The following is a 14,299-nucleotide window of genomic DNA, read 5'->3' on the forward strand; positions in this document are numbered from 1 at the left end:
AATCATCAGAAATAAAGGCGTAATTTACGTATTGTAGTTAGGTATTGCTTGTGGCTCTGCTCAGCCCATTAGGGATTGCGAGCGTGAGTTAATGTATTATAGGTTATTATTATGCTCTTACATATATATCGTATTTATCATTGCGAAGAATATAAATGGTTTATCTGGTATAAAAGGACTCCTTCACAAGACAATAACATCATAATTATTAGAAAGTCTCAATCATTCATTAGTTTATATTTCTTATTTAACGCAGTAAGAACCGGATATTGTGTGTTTTGTTTTTAATAAACCATCTTTGATTTTCTGGACCGAATCCAGAACTTAAATCGTGTCATCTCTCTCTCTCTATTTAAGAGCTGCGCTCTTGTCGGTGGAATAACCGCCATTCCTCTCTTCTTCCCGCCAAAACCTTCACCTCCCGATACGACACGACCTGCACCTTCTCTTTTATTTGTTTCATAAATGTTATCCTAGGTCTACCCCTTCCTCTCTTCCCTTCAATTAATCGTGTCATGGAGGTTCTAAATCATTAGTTTACAGAGGTAGAGAAGAACAGGTCTTTATTGACAGAGAAGTGTCAAAAAATAAAATTACTTACATAAAATTATAAAATTAAAAATGGGTAAGTACTTACAATTACAGTAACAAAATATTTTAAAGTATCCATTTCATCCTACGAATATATCAATAGGACAAAATTCTTGGCACCAATAAATAGAACTGTAATTATTTGAAATCGTAAAGTCAGAACTGTGAAATTGAATTTTTGATTTTAAAATTGAAATTGAATTTTAAAATTATTTATTTTGTGAACTGTTTAACCTAACTTCTAGCCGAATAATGTGCGATTGTGATCTTCGACTGTCGAAGAAAACGGGTCACAATAGGTCTATGCCGAAACAAGGCATTATTGTTCCATTTACTAAATGTGGATTTAAAGACTGTATTATAAATAAATAACACAATATAACGCAGCATCACGTTTGTATCCCCGAAGAGGTAGGCAGAGGTGTAATAGTATATACAACCACTGTATTGGTGTACCACAAATACTGGAACGCATGTGATATCAATACTTTATTATATTTAATAGATAAATAAAGTTGTTATATAAAATGAACTGGGAACATAATGTAGGTGGGTCGTTCTTCTTTTTTATCGACAATAAAAAGACATTTTCTCAATTTATCGGATTTAACATCTTTAAAATTACAACGGCATTAAATATTTTAAAACATCATATAAAGATGTGTCTGTAGAGGACAATTTAGTGGTTCTCTTTATCTTGGTAACATACTTTTCTTTTTAGACGCATTCCAAAAAATATTGTGATAGAGTGGTCCTTTTCATCGGAGACAACATTTCAATTTACCACTCTGTCACAGAATTTTGTGAAAAACAATCAAGCTACTTTAAGGACTAATTGAGGAACCGATTAGTATTTTGCTTGTATTTTGAGTATAATAAGATAACTATATTTTTGGACAATGCAAACATAAAACAAAATTCTAAAAGGTAACTTATCAGAAGCAGAACGAAGGACAGATCATTGTCGATAAAAAAGAAGAACGACCCAGGTATGTTTAGACGTAAGACACTGAATGTTATCTAAGAGGCGTATAAGTGAATAAATTATAATTATTATTATCTGTGATCCAAACATGAATTTAAACTTGTACAGTGTTAGTATAAAATGAAGACTAAAAGATAAACTCTCTCTCTCCCTTTATTTAAGAGCTGCGCTCTTGTCGGTGGAGTAATCGCCATTCCTCTCTTCTTCCCGCCAATCCTTCACCTCCTCCTGATACGACACGACCTGCACCTTCTCTTTAGTTTGTTTCATAAATGTTCTCCTACGAAAAAAAATAAACAAACAAAAAAAGAAGAAAAACTAAAAAGAAAAGAAAAGAAAAAAAGAAAAGATAAACTAGGGTCAAAATACTATTCCGTGTCACGAAGGAAGTCCCGCGGCTACTGTCGCAGTTTCTATATAGGATTATTATGACTTCTCAATTAGTTCCATTAAAATCCGTCGACTTCTTTCGTGGCGCGGAAACTTAATTTAAACTTAGTTATAAATTGTTAGAACAATGGTATAAGAAAACCAGGTATGCTCAATCAAAAAAAAGTATGTGTTACCACTGTGTTACCATTAAGTTGGTATCTCCAAATGTACACAAACGTAAATTGTATTTGGGAAAATTAAGTGAATTACTGACTAATGTATTTAATTACTATTACTTGTCACATGATCATCATCAGCCGTACGACGCCCACTGCTGCTGCATAGGCCTCCCCCAAGGATCTCCACGACGATCGGTCCTGCGCTGCCCGCATCCAGCGGCTTCCCGCGACCTTCACCTTCATTTGTCACATACCTCTATATAAAAACTTACTTACAACTGTAAGTAACTCATTTTCTAAATGTTCAAAATTTCCTTGCAAAGTAAGTAAATATAAAAACAATGGTCGTGGGTAATAATTTTTTTATGAAATGGCAATGCAGGGTGGGATGACGTCAGCTGGGCTAACCTTGAAATGTTAGTTGTCACTTTTGAGCATACCTGGTCTTCCATGGTTAGAACAATAAATTGTTTGTTCAATTGTTTGTTGTTGAAACTTAGTTTAGCTTTAGTCTTCGTTTTATAATAACACTGTTAAATTGAAGCTGTACGTACTACTAACTGTACAAAGTGTAGCTAACTGGCATTTCTAGGGCACAGCTTAACTTATAAGTAATGCATTTTCATGTTGCTTTATACGTAGCCACTATGAACGAGGTGCACCGAAAGGAAGTTGGGTGTTTATTTTATAACGTTTCCATTAGGGAAATTGAGGTTGTGTAAAAACGTATAGAGTTCACTGGTGTTTCACACCACGTAAGGAAGACCAAAGAAATCAAATCAAATCAATTTATTTGCCAGAACACATAGAATACAAAAAAAGGTGGTAAAATACTTCAAATAACAATGTTGTGATATGTTCGGTCTGCATGCAGGCGTACAAATATACATAAAAAATAAAAAATAAAGAAATGGTACATTGAAAAGAAAATTATTGAAATTAAACTTATTATTAAAAAAATACAAAATTTAATTATTTTTATGTTCAAAAAATAAGATAAAAATATATTAAAACTATTTTCGAACGCATTATAACTAGCTACGCCGGGCACCAGCTTCCCCTGGTGGCCGTTGAGCGTAGGCTAGGCGGGAATATAATACTGAAAATAGTGTTTACAAAAAGTAAAATCACTTACCAAGGGGTCGCGCGGGAACTAAAATTATCACTCACCACTTTTCGAATGTTTGAAGTGTTATGATGTATTTTTGAGTTGTTGTGTGTACAATAGGTGTGTTTGTGGCACAAGGGGGTTGAATAACGTCAGCGGTTTAAACAAAAACAAAATTGCGGGGTGCGGAGAAGTTAGAAGGCGCGGATTGTAGCCATTTTGAAAATTGGCAACCAAAAGTTAAGTGGCTCGCCAGAGGGCGCTGCAGTAGTGATACCACAGGTAAAAAATAATGCGATAACGTTAAAAATAACTAACGCTAATAATGGGCGTTACTACACACCCCGCCTTGAAAGGGTGAACTTTCAAAGAAAATTAGCGTAAAAAACGCGAATGCGAAAATAAAATAAAAATAAAATAAGAAACACTTATAACTACTATCCTAAACGCAGCATAAGTGTCTGCGGTAATAAAAAATAAACTAAAACTACTGTGTGGGTAAAGGGCACAACCTAACAATCGGCCGTTTGAAACTACCCTTAGAAGTTTTAATTGTAGCAACCCTGATAACATTATCTTTACCAGGATGTACATCGGTAACAATGCCTAACTCCCACTGCAAAGGCGGAACCTTGTTGTCTTGAATGACAAGAACGACAGTACCAAGTTTAATATTGGAAACAGGAAAATTCCATTTCTGTCGCGATTGAAGTGTGTTTAAATATTCTAGGGACCACTTGTCCCAAAAAGACTGAACTAGTTTGTCTAACAGCTGATATCTGTCTAATAGATGCAAAGGCTTGTCGTCGACTGGGGCCGCTGGTAAAAACTTAAGCGGGGTTAGTGTTAAGAAATGCGCGGGAGTTATAGCGAGCGGTTCACTTGGATCTTGTGACAATGTACTACATAGTGGGCGCGAGTTAACAATGTTTTCTATTTGACACAAGACAGTGTTCATTTCCTCTAGAGTGAGGATTTGTGATCCTATCACCCTAAACAGGTGCGTTTTAACCGTTTTAATTAGAGGTTCCCAAGAACCAAAGTGCGGTGAATTCGGTGGAATATTTTTAAATTCGATTTTATAATCGGAAAGTTCGTAAACTAAAGCGCGGCGGTAACTATCTGAAGTTATAAAGTTAAAAAGTTCGGTACAAAATGATTTTGCACCAACAAAATTGGTACCATTGTCCGAATGTAAAACTGAAATGGGACCACGGCGGGAAAGAAAACGTTTGAATGCAGCGATAAAAGTAGCGGTACTTAGATCGGATGCTAATTCTATATGAATCGCGCGGGTGGTCATGCACACAAACAGACAAATGTACGCTTTTTGACTGTGTATACCACGTCCACGCTTTAGCGTAATACTTAGCGGTCCGGCATAGTCACATCCTGTATGTATGAAAGCCTTCGGAACCACCTGAGTGCGGACAGATGGTAAATCGGACATAATAGGAAACGTGGGTTTTGGACGAGTGCGGAAACAAAAGTTACATTTGTCTATCCGTGTACGAATAGTGCGGCGCCCGGTGATAATCCAATACTGCTGTCTAAGTAAACTGTACAACAAGTTCGGGCCGGCGTGACAGTGCTTGCGATGATAATGATCGACAATTAGATCAACTATGTGATCTTTCCGTGGTAATAAAATGGGATGTTGTTGATCGAAAGAAAGGTGCGAGTTTTTCAAGCGGCCTCCGACACGGATAAGGCCGTGTGAAATGAAAGGACTGAGCTTTTGAATTTTCTTTTGACAGCGTTTACTAGCGGTTATGTTTTTAAGTTCGTCTTTAAAATGAGCGGATTGCAAAGCGGATAAAATTTTATTTTCAGCGAAGTTTAAATCCGTTGCGGAAATAAAGTCAGAGCGGGGTAAAACATGTAAAAAGCGGTAAATATAAACAGTCGTTCTTAAAAGTTTAGTCCAAGAGGAACAGCGGGCGGCGAGTTGACACAGCAGTGGAGTTTCATCTACCGCGGTAGTAGATGTGAGAGAAATCACTTTCGTCTCAGGAACGTCGACTGAAGCGTCCGGCTTGAACGGTGTTATGGGCCAGTCCTTCTCGTCCATTGACATCCAAGAAGGGCCCGTAAACCACAGCGAATGATTTATAAGTTGCGAAGGCAACAAGCCGCGAGATAAACAATCACTAGGATTTGTCACTCCCGGTATATGACAAAAGTGTTTCGCGGGTAACAAAGCGATGATTTTAGACACTCTATTCGCGACAAAGGTCTGTAATCTGTGCGGGGATGAATTAATCCAATGCAAGGCAATGGTTGAATCCGAAAACGCGTAAATATTTCTAATATGACAGCGGGTTGAGTAGGTATCAACAACAGATCGGATAAGTTTCGCGAGAAGTAACGCTGCCATCAGCTCAAGTCGCGGCATGGTGACTACATGATTACTTGGGGTCACTTTTGACTTCGCACACACCAAGGTGGTGGAGCGAGTACCATTGTTGTCAACATGTAAATAAACAGAAGCCCCGTACGCCTTCTCACTTGCATCGCTAAATCCTACAATAACCACATCACTATGCGAAAATACATTTAAATGTCGCGGGAAATTAAAATTAGAAAGAAGCGGTAACTCCAGTTGGAAACGATCCCACGCGTGGACTATGTAGTCGGGTGGAGTGTCGTCCCAGTCGAGCTTGAGCGAGCACAACTCCTTTATTAGAATTTTCGCGGTAACAATCACCGGTCCTACAAGACCTAAAATGTCCCATAAGCGGGCGATAGTGGACAACATATTGCGTTTTGTACAAACTCGATCGGACGGAGTGATCGTGAACTTGAATAAATCACTCGCGGGAAACCATTGCATTCCTAATATTTTCAAAGATTCATCCTTATCGAGATCGACAGGGTCTGTTAAGCGGTGCGATTCAGGAACGGCGGATAAAACGTCGCGGGCATTACTCGACCATTTAACCATTTCAAAACAACCAGCGCTGAACATATCAATCAGCTGTTGCGCGGCGGTAACTGCTTCGTCCGTTGTAGCGAACGAGCTAGCTATGTCATCAATATATAAGTCGCGAAACGCGAGAGTCGCTGCGAGAGGAAACCTTTCTTTCTCTTGATGAGCGAGCTCATGAATGGTGCGGATAGCTAAGAAAGGACTCGAGCGGAGTCCAAAACAAACGCGGTTAAAAGCGAAGAAACGTAGAGGTTCGCGGGGGTCGAAACGGTAAATGATTTGTTGATAAGGTTGATCTTGCTCGCGGGTAAGTATTTGTAAATACATTTGACGAATGTCTGCGGTTACAGCGGTACCAAACAGTCTAAAATTCAATAAAATATTAAACAAATCCGATTGTAATGCGGGGCCAGTATGTAGAATGTCATTGAGTGAGGTACCGGAACTGGTTTTCTCACTTGCGTTCAAAACAATGCGAAGTTTTGAAGACGATTTATCTTCGCGAAGTACCCCGTGATGCGGTAAAACAAAACCCTCACTATTGGTTTTGGGTTCGAGTATTTCTAGTAAATAACCCTTGTCTAGGTACTCGCGTATGACCTCGTCATATCTGGCTTTAAAATGCGGGTTTTTTTGAAACTTGCGTTCAAGAGATAAAAAACGATTGCGTGCGGTTTTTAATGAATCGCCTAGTAAATTAGGGTTCTCTTTAAAAGGTAGTCCTACGGTAAAACGTCCAGAGCCGTCACGTAAGGTTGTCGATTGATAAAATGACTCACACTCTCGATCGTCATGAGATAAAACGGGTTTACAAATACAAATACAAAAAATACAAAAAATATTTATTCAAAAAAAGACACGGTATAACAATGCTTATTACACTGCGATATCCACACTAGGCATGCCTGTGTCGTGGGTATCACTTCAGAAAAACTGTTTACTAGGACTATACCTGTCACAGAACTACATACAAATAAATAAACGAAAAGAATAAACAAGAGAGAACAAAAAAAAAAAAAAAAAACTAAATAAATCGTAGACACAAAACTAGAACAAAAAATTGTGTGTGTGTGTGTGTGTGTGTGTGTTTGAGTGTGCGTGTGTGTGTGATTGGTGTTTTGCGCACAGCAGCCAATTATTTATTCAATCCGCGCAAACATGTTTTCCGTCTCGTCGTAACTCAGACATTTTATAATTTCACCTGTTCTTGCTTTAACCTCTGATACCGATCTGTTTCCAAAATCTTCTATTTTCAATATTTTATTATAGAGAAATGGAAACATGTAGGAAGAGAATCGCCTCGCGAAAGCGGTTTTCACCAATGCAACCGGTGCTCTAAAAACTCTGCGTTTACTGAGTGTGTGAAAATCATTCGAGTTCAGTACTTGTTTGTGAGCAGTCACGATTGCTTTAAGTATATATAGGCGTCTAACGCTAAGCACACCCGCCTCGCCATACAGCCTCTCCGTGGGATATTTAAAAGGCTTCCTCAACATGACTTTTAAAAGCGACCGCTGAGCTCTTTCTAAGCCTAGCATATGCGTTTTTGCAGCAGACCCCCACACATCAATGCAGTAGGTGAGTATGGGCTGGCACAATGCAATATAGATTGATCTTAGAAGATCAGCGGGGGCAACATATCTCAATGGTTTTACAACATATATGAGTCTTCTCACCCTCACGGATGCGGCTTTGATGTGTTGTTCAAAGGTAAGTCGGTCATCTAAAATGACCCCTAGATACTTTATGGACTGCGTACGTGAAATTTTGTTACAGCGACAATTAATATTCAAGTAGGATATACACGTGTGGATTACCAGGTCATTGACTAGAGTCTTGGGTGCCGATGCAGCAGTTTTATGAAAACACATGAATTTCGTTTTTATAGTGTTAAGTGTTAGCAGGTTTTCTGAAAGCCATTTACTTACAGTGGACATTCCACGTACCGCATTTGCTAGGCAATTCTCCCAAGAGTCCTTGCTGCTGAAAACAACGGCTGTGTCATCGGCGTAGCAGAACATTTTTGCATTTTCTAATTTAAGGAGAACAAGATCGTTGACATAGATGAGAAAGAGTGAAGGGCCCAAGACACTGCCTTGCGGCACGCCAAAATCGATTTCTTTGGGTTCACTTAGCCAGTCATCTAGCTTTACTTGCTGTTTCCGATTTCTTAAATAGCTTTCGAACCAATTTAGTGCTACGCCCCTGACACCCATACGTTCAAGCTTCCTTAGAAGGATTGGAATCGATACCGTATCGAAAGCTTTAGCTAAATCTAGGAAAACTCCGATACAGCGTTGACCATTGTCCAGATGATAAGCTACAGTCTCGATCAATGCCTTAACAGCGTCTTCGGTTGATCTGACCTTTCGAAAACCATATTGATTATTTGCCAATATTCCTTTGCTCTCCAAGTACCGCATAAGTCTTATGTTAACTATTTTTTCCAATATTTTGGAAAACGCAGAGAGCAAAGAGATTGGTCTAAAGTTTCCAGGAGACGTAGTGTCACCACCCTTATGAATTGGAATGACAACTGCCATTTTAAAATCATCTGGAACGACACCGGTCTCCAAACTTCGGTTAATTATGGTAGTAAGAGGTTCTAAGAAACATTGTTTTATTTTTTTTAAGAGTCGATTTGATATTCCATCTAATCCCGGTGCGCTATCAGTTTTTAAACTGTTTATTACTGTCGTGACTTCCGATATATCTGTCGGTTCCAGGTAGAAGGAGTCAACGGGGGAGTCAAGGGTATTTACTTTGCTTGCCAAATAAGTTTCGGTAACAGCAAGGTCTTGCAAAATCTTACCAGCGAGGGTCTGTCCCACAGTAGCAAAAAAGGTATTGAAAGTTTCTACAGATTCCTGAACAGATTCTCTTATGTTTGTTGTTTTAGTACTTCGGTTTGAGTTGCTCTTTCTATTACTTATCTTGTTAATTGTATGCCAGAGTTTTTTGGAATCCCTTTGATTTACTTTTAGAAGATTACAATCGAATTCATTTTTGTTGTTTCGTAGTAAGCTGATGTAGAAATTTCTGTACCTTGAATAAATAATCCAATTAATGTCATCTTTTGGCACATTTCTGGCTTTTTGGTGCAAAAGGTCTCTTACTAGAGAACATTTTATAAGACCGCGAGTCATCCAGGGTTGGAGAATAGTATGACGACGCCTAACGTTAATGACTTTGGAATTATTATTCATTATGGTTAATACCATAGTCACAAAAATATTGGTCTGTTCTGTAACATTTTGAATGTTATTCAGTTTGGTCCAGTCTACATTATTAAACTCGGCTATAATATCGTCATAGCTGTATTTAATCCCAGTTATGTTCGGCTTCACAGTTTTAGGTTTTTTGGTTGAGATCCCAGCGATAACTATTTCATGATCCGTGACTGAAGAAGTACAAACGACAGACTCTATAGTTGCTTTTCCTCTGAAGAAAATGTGATCCAGACAGGAGTTTTTTCGGGTGTGCTTATCAACCGCAGCCTGCATTCCAAGTTCAGCCATTAAGCATAAGTATTCCGACATTTCTTCAGGGTCACCCGTCGTGCTGCTTATATTAATATTAATATCACCCAATAAAACGAAGTGCGCTTCTTTATCCAGATTTTTTATTACGTCGTTTAGTGACCTAATAAACCTGCCCCGTTTCTTAAAAGAAGGCGATCGATATATGCCGAGAATATTTATTAATCCTTTTATTTTTATCGCTACACATTGTGCATCCTCAAGTTCGGGTTCGCAAAAACGCGGTAACAGCGTATCTCTGACGTACGCTACCACACCTCCTGACTTGTTTACGTACTTCGAGCTATGAAATTCAACATATCCGTCTAGTTGATTAATAAAAGAAGCCTCATGTATCCAGCATTCCGTCAGTATAATTATATCAATTCTTACGCCAAGCCTATTTAGAACAACAGTGAAATCATCAAAATTGCGATTTATGCTGCAAACATTCATCGTTAGTATTTTAATATTGTGTTTACAAAGCAAACCACAACACTCCTCTGGTTTTGATATGGAATGACATTGTATATCATTTATAACGTCAATATCATTTATTATATTATGTATCGCCATCCTTTAGTATTATTGTCATGGAGAAGATCGGTGGTTCATGAGAAAAAGTCATTCCATATTCATATTTGTATTTTTGTATGGAGTGTATGAATTTCCCTAACGTTTGTACGGCTTGAGTGATGGGCGCATATGTGTTTGATGTGTATCTGGGTCGTTTATGTGTAACTTTCGAAGTGTGTGTGTTAGCAATTGTAGATATGTTTAGAGTTTGTGGTGTTTGTATGTCTTGGCGGTGATTACATTGTAATAATAATATGAAATTTAGAAAGATTAATAACGTTACACTTATTTCCGTTAATTTTAGAACACTATTAATTACTTTTATTTTTCTCCACAGCAACACCCACCAGCTTGTCCAGATCTTCTCGGCTTTTAATGAGAATAGCTGGACACTTTCCGTTGTCGCCGTTTTCAGATTTGCGGACGAATATAGAACCGTTCCTAAGCCAGCAATAACGGAATCCATGAAGATTAGCACGGGCTCTTGCCTCACGAAATAAAATTCGGTTCACCTTCGTAAGTCGTTCATTGAGATAAATCTTAGACGCTGGAGTATTTTCAGTAAGGTTTATCTTTTAAGTCCTCTAACTTGAAGAACTTTTCCAGATCGTCATGTATAGATTCGCCGGTAGCGAAGTAAGAAACAGAACTTACGGGTTCCGTATCAACCTGAGCATCGCCCATCACTATATAACCGAGAGTGGTGGAAAAAGCGGACGGACAGTACGGCGGTCCGACTATTTTATCCGGTAATAGAATGTCAACAAACAGTTTAGCACCGATAAGAATCTCAATATCAGAGGGCGAAGAAAAGTTATCATCAGCGAGCGGTATTGTTTTTAAATAGTCACACGATGAAATATTTATCGGGACGGTTGGCAACTTTTCGGTGATTGTATTGAGGACTAGAGTGTCCATCGAGTAGCTTTGCTCAGCGTTTACGCGGCTATGAAAAGTTAAATGTGTTTTTCCGCGAGCGGTACTCGAATGGTCACCTAAACCTTTAATAATAGTTTTGCGGTTTAATTGTTCAATGTTTAACCCTAATTTGCGACAACAAGAAGCGGTAATGAAGTTGTTTTGCGAGCCCGGATCGATAATACAACGACATAGGACGAGATTATCATAACGATCGCGGACGTAAACACAAGCGGTACCTAATACAACAGATGTACTAAGTGGCGGGTTCTGCGAGTTAAAATTCGCGCGCGGATTATCAGCAGACAGATAAGAAACACTGCCTGCGATGGGTACGTCCACCGAGTGTGCGGGAGCGGGAGAAGAGACATGGTTATGCGGCTGAGGTCTTTGCGGGAGAGAGACCGGCATACACGACGTCGTTGCATGTCGATCAGCGTGGTGGGGTGACTCGGCGTCTTGCGGCGTTGATGAGACTTGCTGCGGTTTGTCCACCTGCGGTTTTACGAGAGGAGTACGGGACAACTTTCTATCCTCGTTTACAGAAGCGGTTTTAGATAAATGAATTAAAGTGTGATGTCGATAGCCACAATTGCGACAAGAACTCGTGCTTTTACAAGCGGTCCATTTATGTTTGGAACTGAGACAGTAAGTACAATATTTATTTTCCATAATAAATGTATGTCTGTTTGCGGGGGACATGTCAAGAAATGCTTTACAGTTGTAAATGTGTTCGTGATTTGCATTACACAAAGAACATACAGAGTCAGAATTATTATGAGAAGTCGCGGAAATGTAAGTATGCGTAATTTTAGGAGGGGAAACCATTTTTGGTTTAACAACATCCTTTTGAACAACTTTCGACGAAGTAGCCGTGTTGTTAGTGCGTTGTATAATCTTAACTTGGCCCTTCATGAAGTCGATAAACTGATCATAAGTAGGTATGTCAGTGTCACGAACAAACATTTCAAATGCTTTTGCGGTGTCACGGTCCAAACGTTTCAAAGCGAGATAAATAAAAATATAATCGCTCAGGCCTACAATATTTAATTGTTTTAGCGCGGCGACAGATGCGGCAAACTTATCTATAAACGTTTCCAACTGAGACGCGGTAGCGGGGTTCGGCAAAGCCTTTGAATCAAAAATGTTGTCAAGAAATACATTTGCTAAAAAACGCTTGTCTTGATATTTGGTTACTAATGCGTTCCAAATGCATTCGTAGTTATCAGCGGTGGGACTTATGCCGGAAAATACTAGCTGCGCGGGTCCCTTCAAACGTCCCAACAAGTAATATAACTTCTCAGACTTCGATAGCGACATGTTGGAATGAACAGTGGATTTGAAGGTTTCATAGAATAAACTCCATTGTGCGGGGTTCCCATTGAAATCAGGTATCTCGATGGGAGGTAATTTCGCGTAACACGACCTAGGCTGTTCGTCTTGTTTTACATTACGATTCAATACATTTTTTGTATGTCGAATAGCACAATAAATGTCTTCAAAACCACTCCATGAATTAAAATCAGGAATGAATTCGGGATCTAATTCCATATTCAGTGAATTTATGTCGTTAATGGTGGCCATAAATTCCTTGCGGATGTCGTCAATTGTTTCACATTGTGAAAGAAATAAATCACAAGATTCTACCTTTGAAATAGAAGGACGGCTATCATAAATACGTTGCATACGTGCATAATAAGCATCGCGGCGTGATTCGAGAATGTATATTTTTTTGCGAAAATCTTTCTCAGTGGGTGGCGCCATAGTGACGCAACACACAAGAAAAATGCGGTGGACAAAATTATAAGAAAATATGCGATTATGCCACTTTACACACACAAAAAATATGTAAATTACAGTAGTAATAGTAGTTATAAGGCGGATTATTAAGGTTTAAATTCGAAGAAAGCTGAAATACATAGAAAATAATTTCCAATTTTTTCTAACAAGAAAATGGCGGGTAACACGAGAAAACGCGGTCGACAAAGAATGTTTTGAGGACTAATCCTCACAGGAGGCACCAAATTCTATAGCTACGCCGGGCACCAGCTTCCCCTGGTGGCCGTTGAGCGTAGGCTAGGCGGGAATATAATACTGAAAATAGTGTTTACAAAAAGTAAAATCACTTACCAAGGGGTCGCGCGGGAACTAAAATTATCACTCACCACTTTTCGAATGTTTGAAGTGTTATGATGTATTTTTGAGTTGTTGTGTGTACAATAGGTGTGTTTGTGGCACAAGGGGGTTGAATAACGTCAGCGGTTTAAACAAAAACAAAATTGCGGGGTGCGGAGAAGTTAGAAGGCGCGGATTGTAGCCATTTTGAAAATTGGCAACCAAAAGTTAAGTGGCTCGCCAGAGGGCGCTGCAGTAGTGATACCACAGGTAAAAATAATGCGATAACGTTAAAAATAACTAACGCTAATAATGGGCGTTACTAATAACTTTCTACGTACATTATAATCCTATGGCTGTTCTGTTGTTTAAGCTAGTTTGCATTTGCTTGAAAGAGTAACAGACGTCCATTGTAACCACGATCACGATCCTCGAGCGAGTTGTTGGGGAGTAACCATGGTAACCACCCGTGACGCATCTAGCCCGATGGTCAGGGTAATGTAATAACCGCTTTTCACGGCAAAATGGAGCGACGAATTGACGTGGTATGCGGACTATTTTGCATATTTTTTTGGAAATTTGCCCCTTTTACCCAACACCTTCAATAAGGGGGTGAAGTGTTATGTGGGACTTTTCGTAATTTTCAAGTTAGGAAGCTAAAAATTTGTACATTAGGAATGGGGAACCGTGATAATCCGAATTTAACGCAAGCGAAGAAATAAAATTGTCAATCTTACAATTATATTTTATTCTTCGTGCTTCATTTTGCGAGTTATTATGCCGAGAAGTGATTGGCCACGTTTAAGATGTCAATAAATCCATTAGTCAAAGAATTTTAAAAATGCCATCTCAGTATTACATGCTTATACGTATATATGTATTTACTATGAGCATAATTTCGATTCGAATGTGTATTAAATTCCTAAGGAGATTTAGGAACTTCTGAACCTGACCATTTTGGGCGATTCACCCCACGGTCCGACATGCACGTGGTGTGAAGCGCCCAAC

The 14,299-nt window shown here is 38.9% G+C and overlaps 1 protein-coding gene across 1 annotated transcript; it reads right to left on the reverse strand.

Annotated features, from left to right (window-relative positions):
• Positions 1-10,816: 10,816 nt before the first annotated feature.
• On the reverse strand, positions 10,817-12,496 carry LOC126379550 (uncharacterized). The gene is made up of 2 exons (XM_050028350.1): positions 12,002-12,496; positions 10,817-11,671 (listed from the first exon to the last, which is right to left on the reverse strand). The coding sequence occupies exons 1-2, from the start codon at positions 12,494-12,496 to the stop codon at positions 10,817-10,819; spliced, it is 1,350 nt and encodes a 449-aa protein (XP_049884307.1).
• Between the last annotated feature and the right edge of the window lie 1,803 nt (positions 12,497-14,299).

Source organism: Pectinophora gossypiella, chromosome 3 (genome assembly GCF_024362695.1).
Source record: "Pectinophora gossypiella chromosome 3, ilPecGoss1.1, whole genome shotgun sequence".
Taxonomy (NCBI): Eukaryota; Metazoa; Arthropoda; class Insecta; order Lepidoptera; family Gelechiidae; genus Pectinophora; species Pectinophora gossypiella.

What these genes read in the sequence shown, in the direction of transcription:
- LOC126379550 (XM_050028350.1), bottom strand. Translation starts at nt 12,496, where the DNA reads ATGTCGCTATCGAAGTCTGAGAAGTTATATTACTTGTTGGGACGTTTG. An exon ending in ATGTTGTTAAACCAAAAATG is followed by an intron (nt 11,672 to 12,001) that starts GTTTCCCCTCCT and finishes GTAAAACCGCAG; the next exon opens with GTGGACAAACCGCAGCAAGT.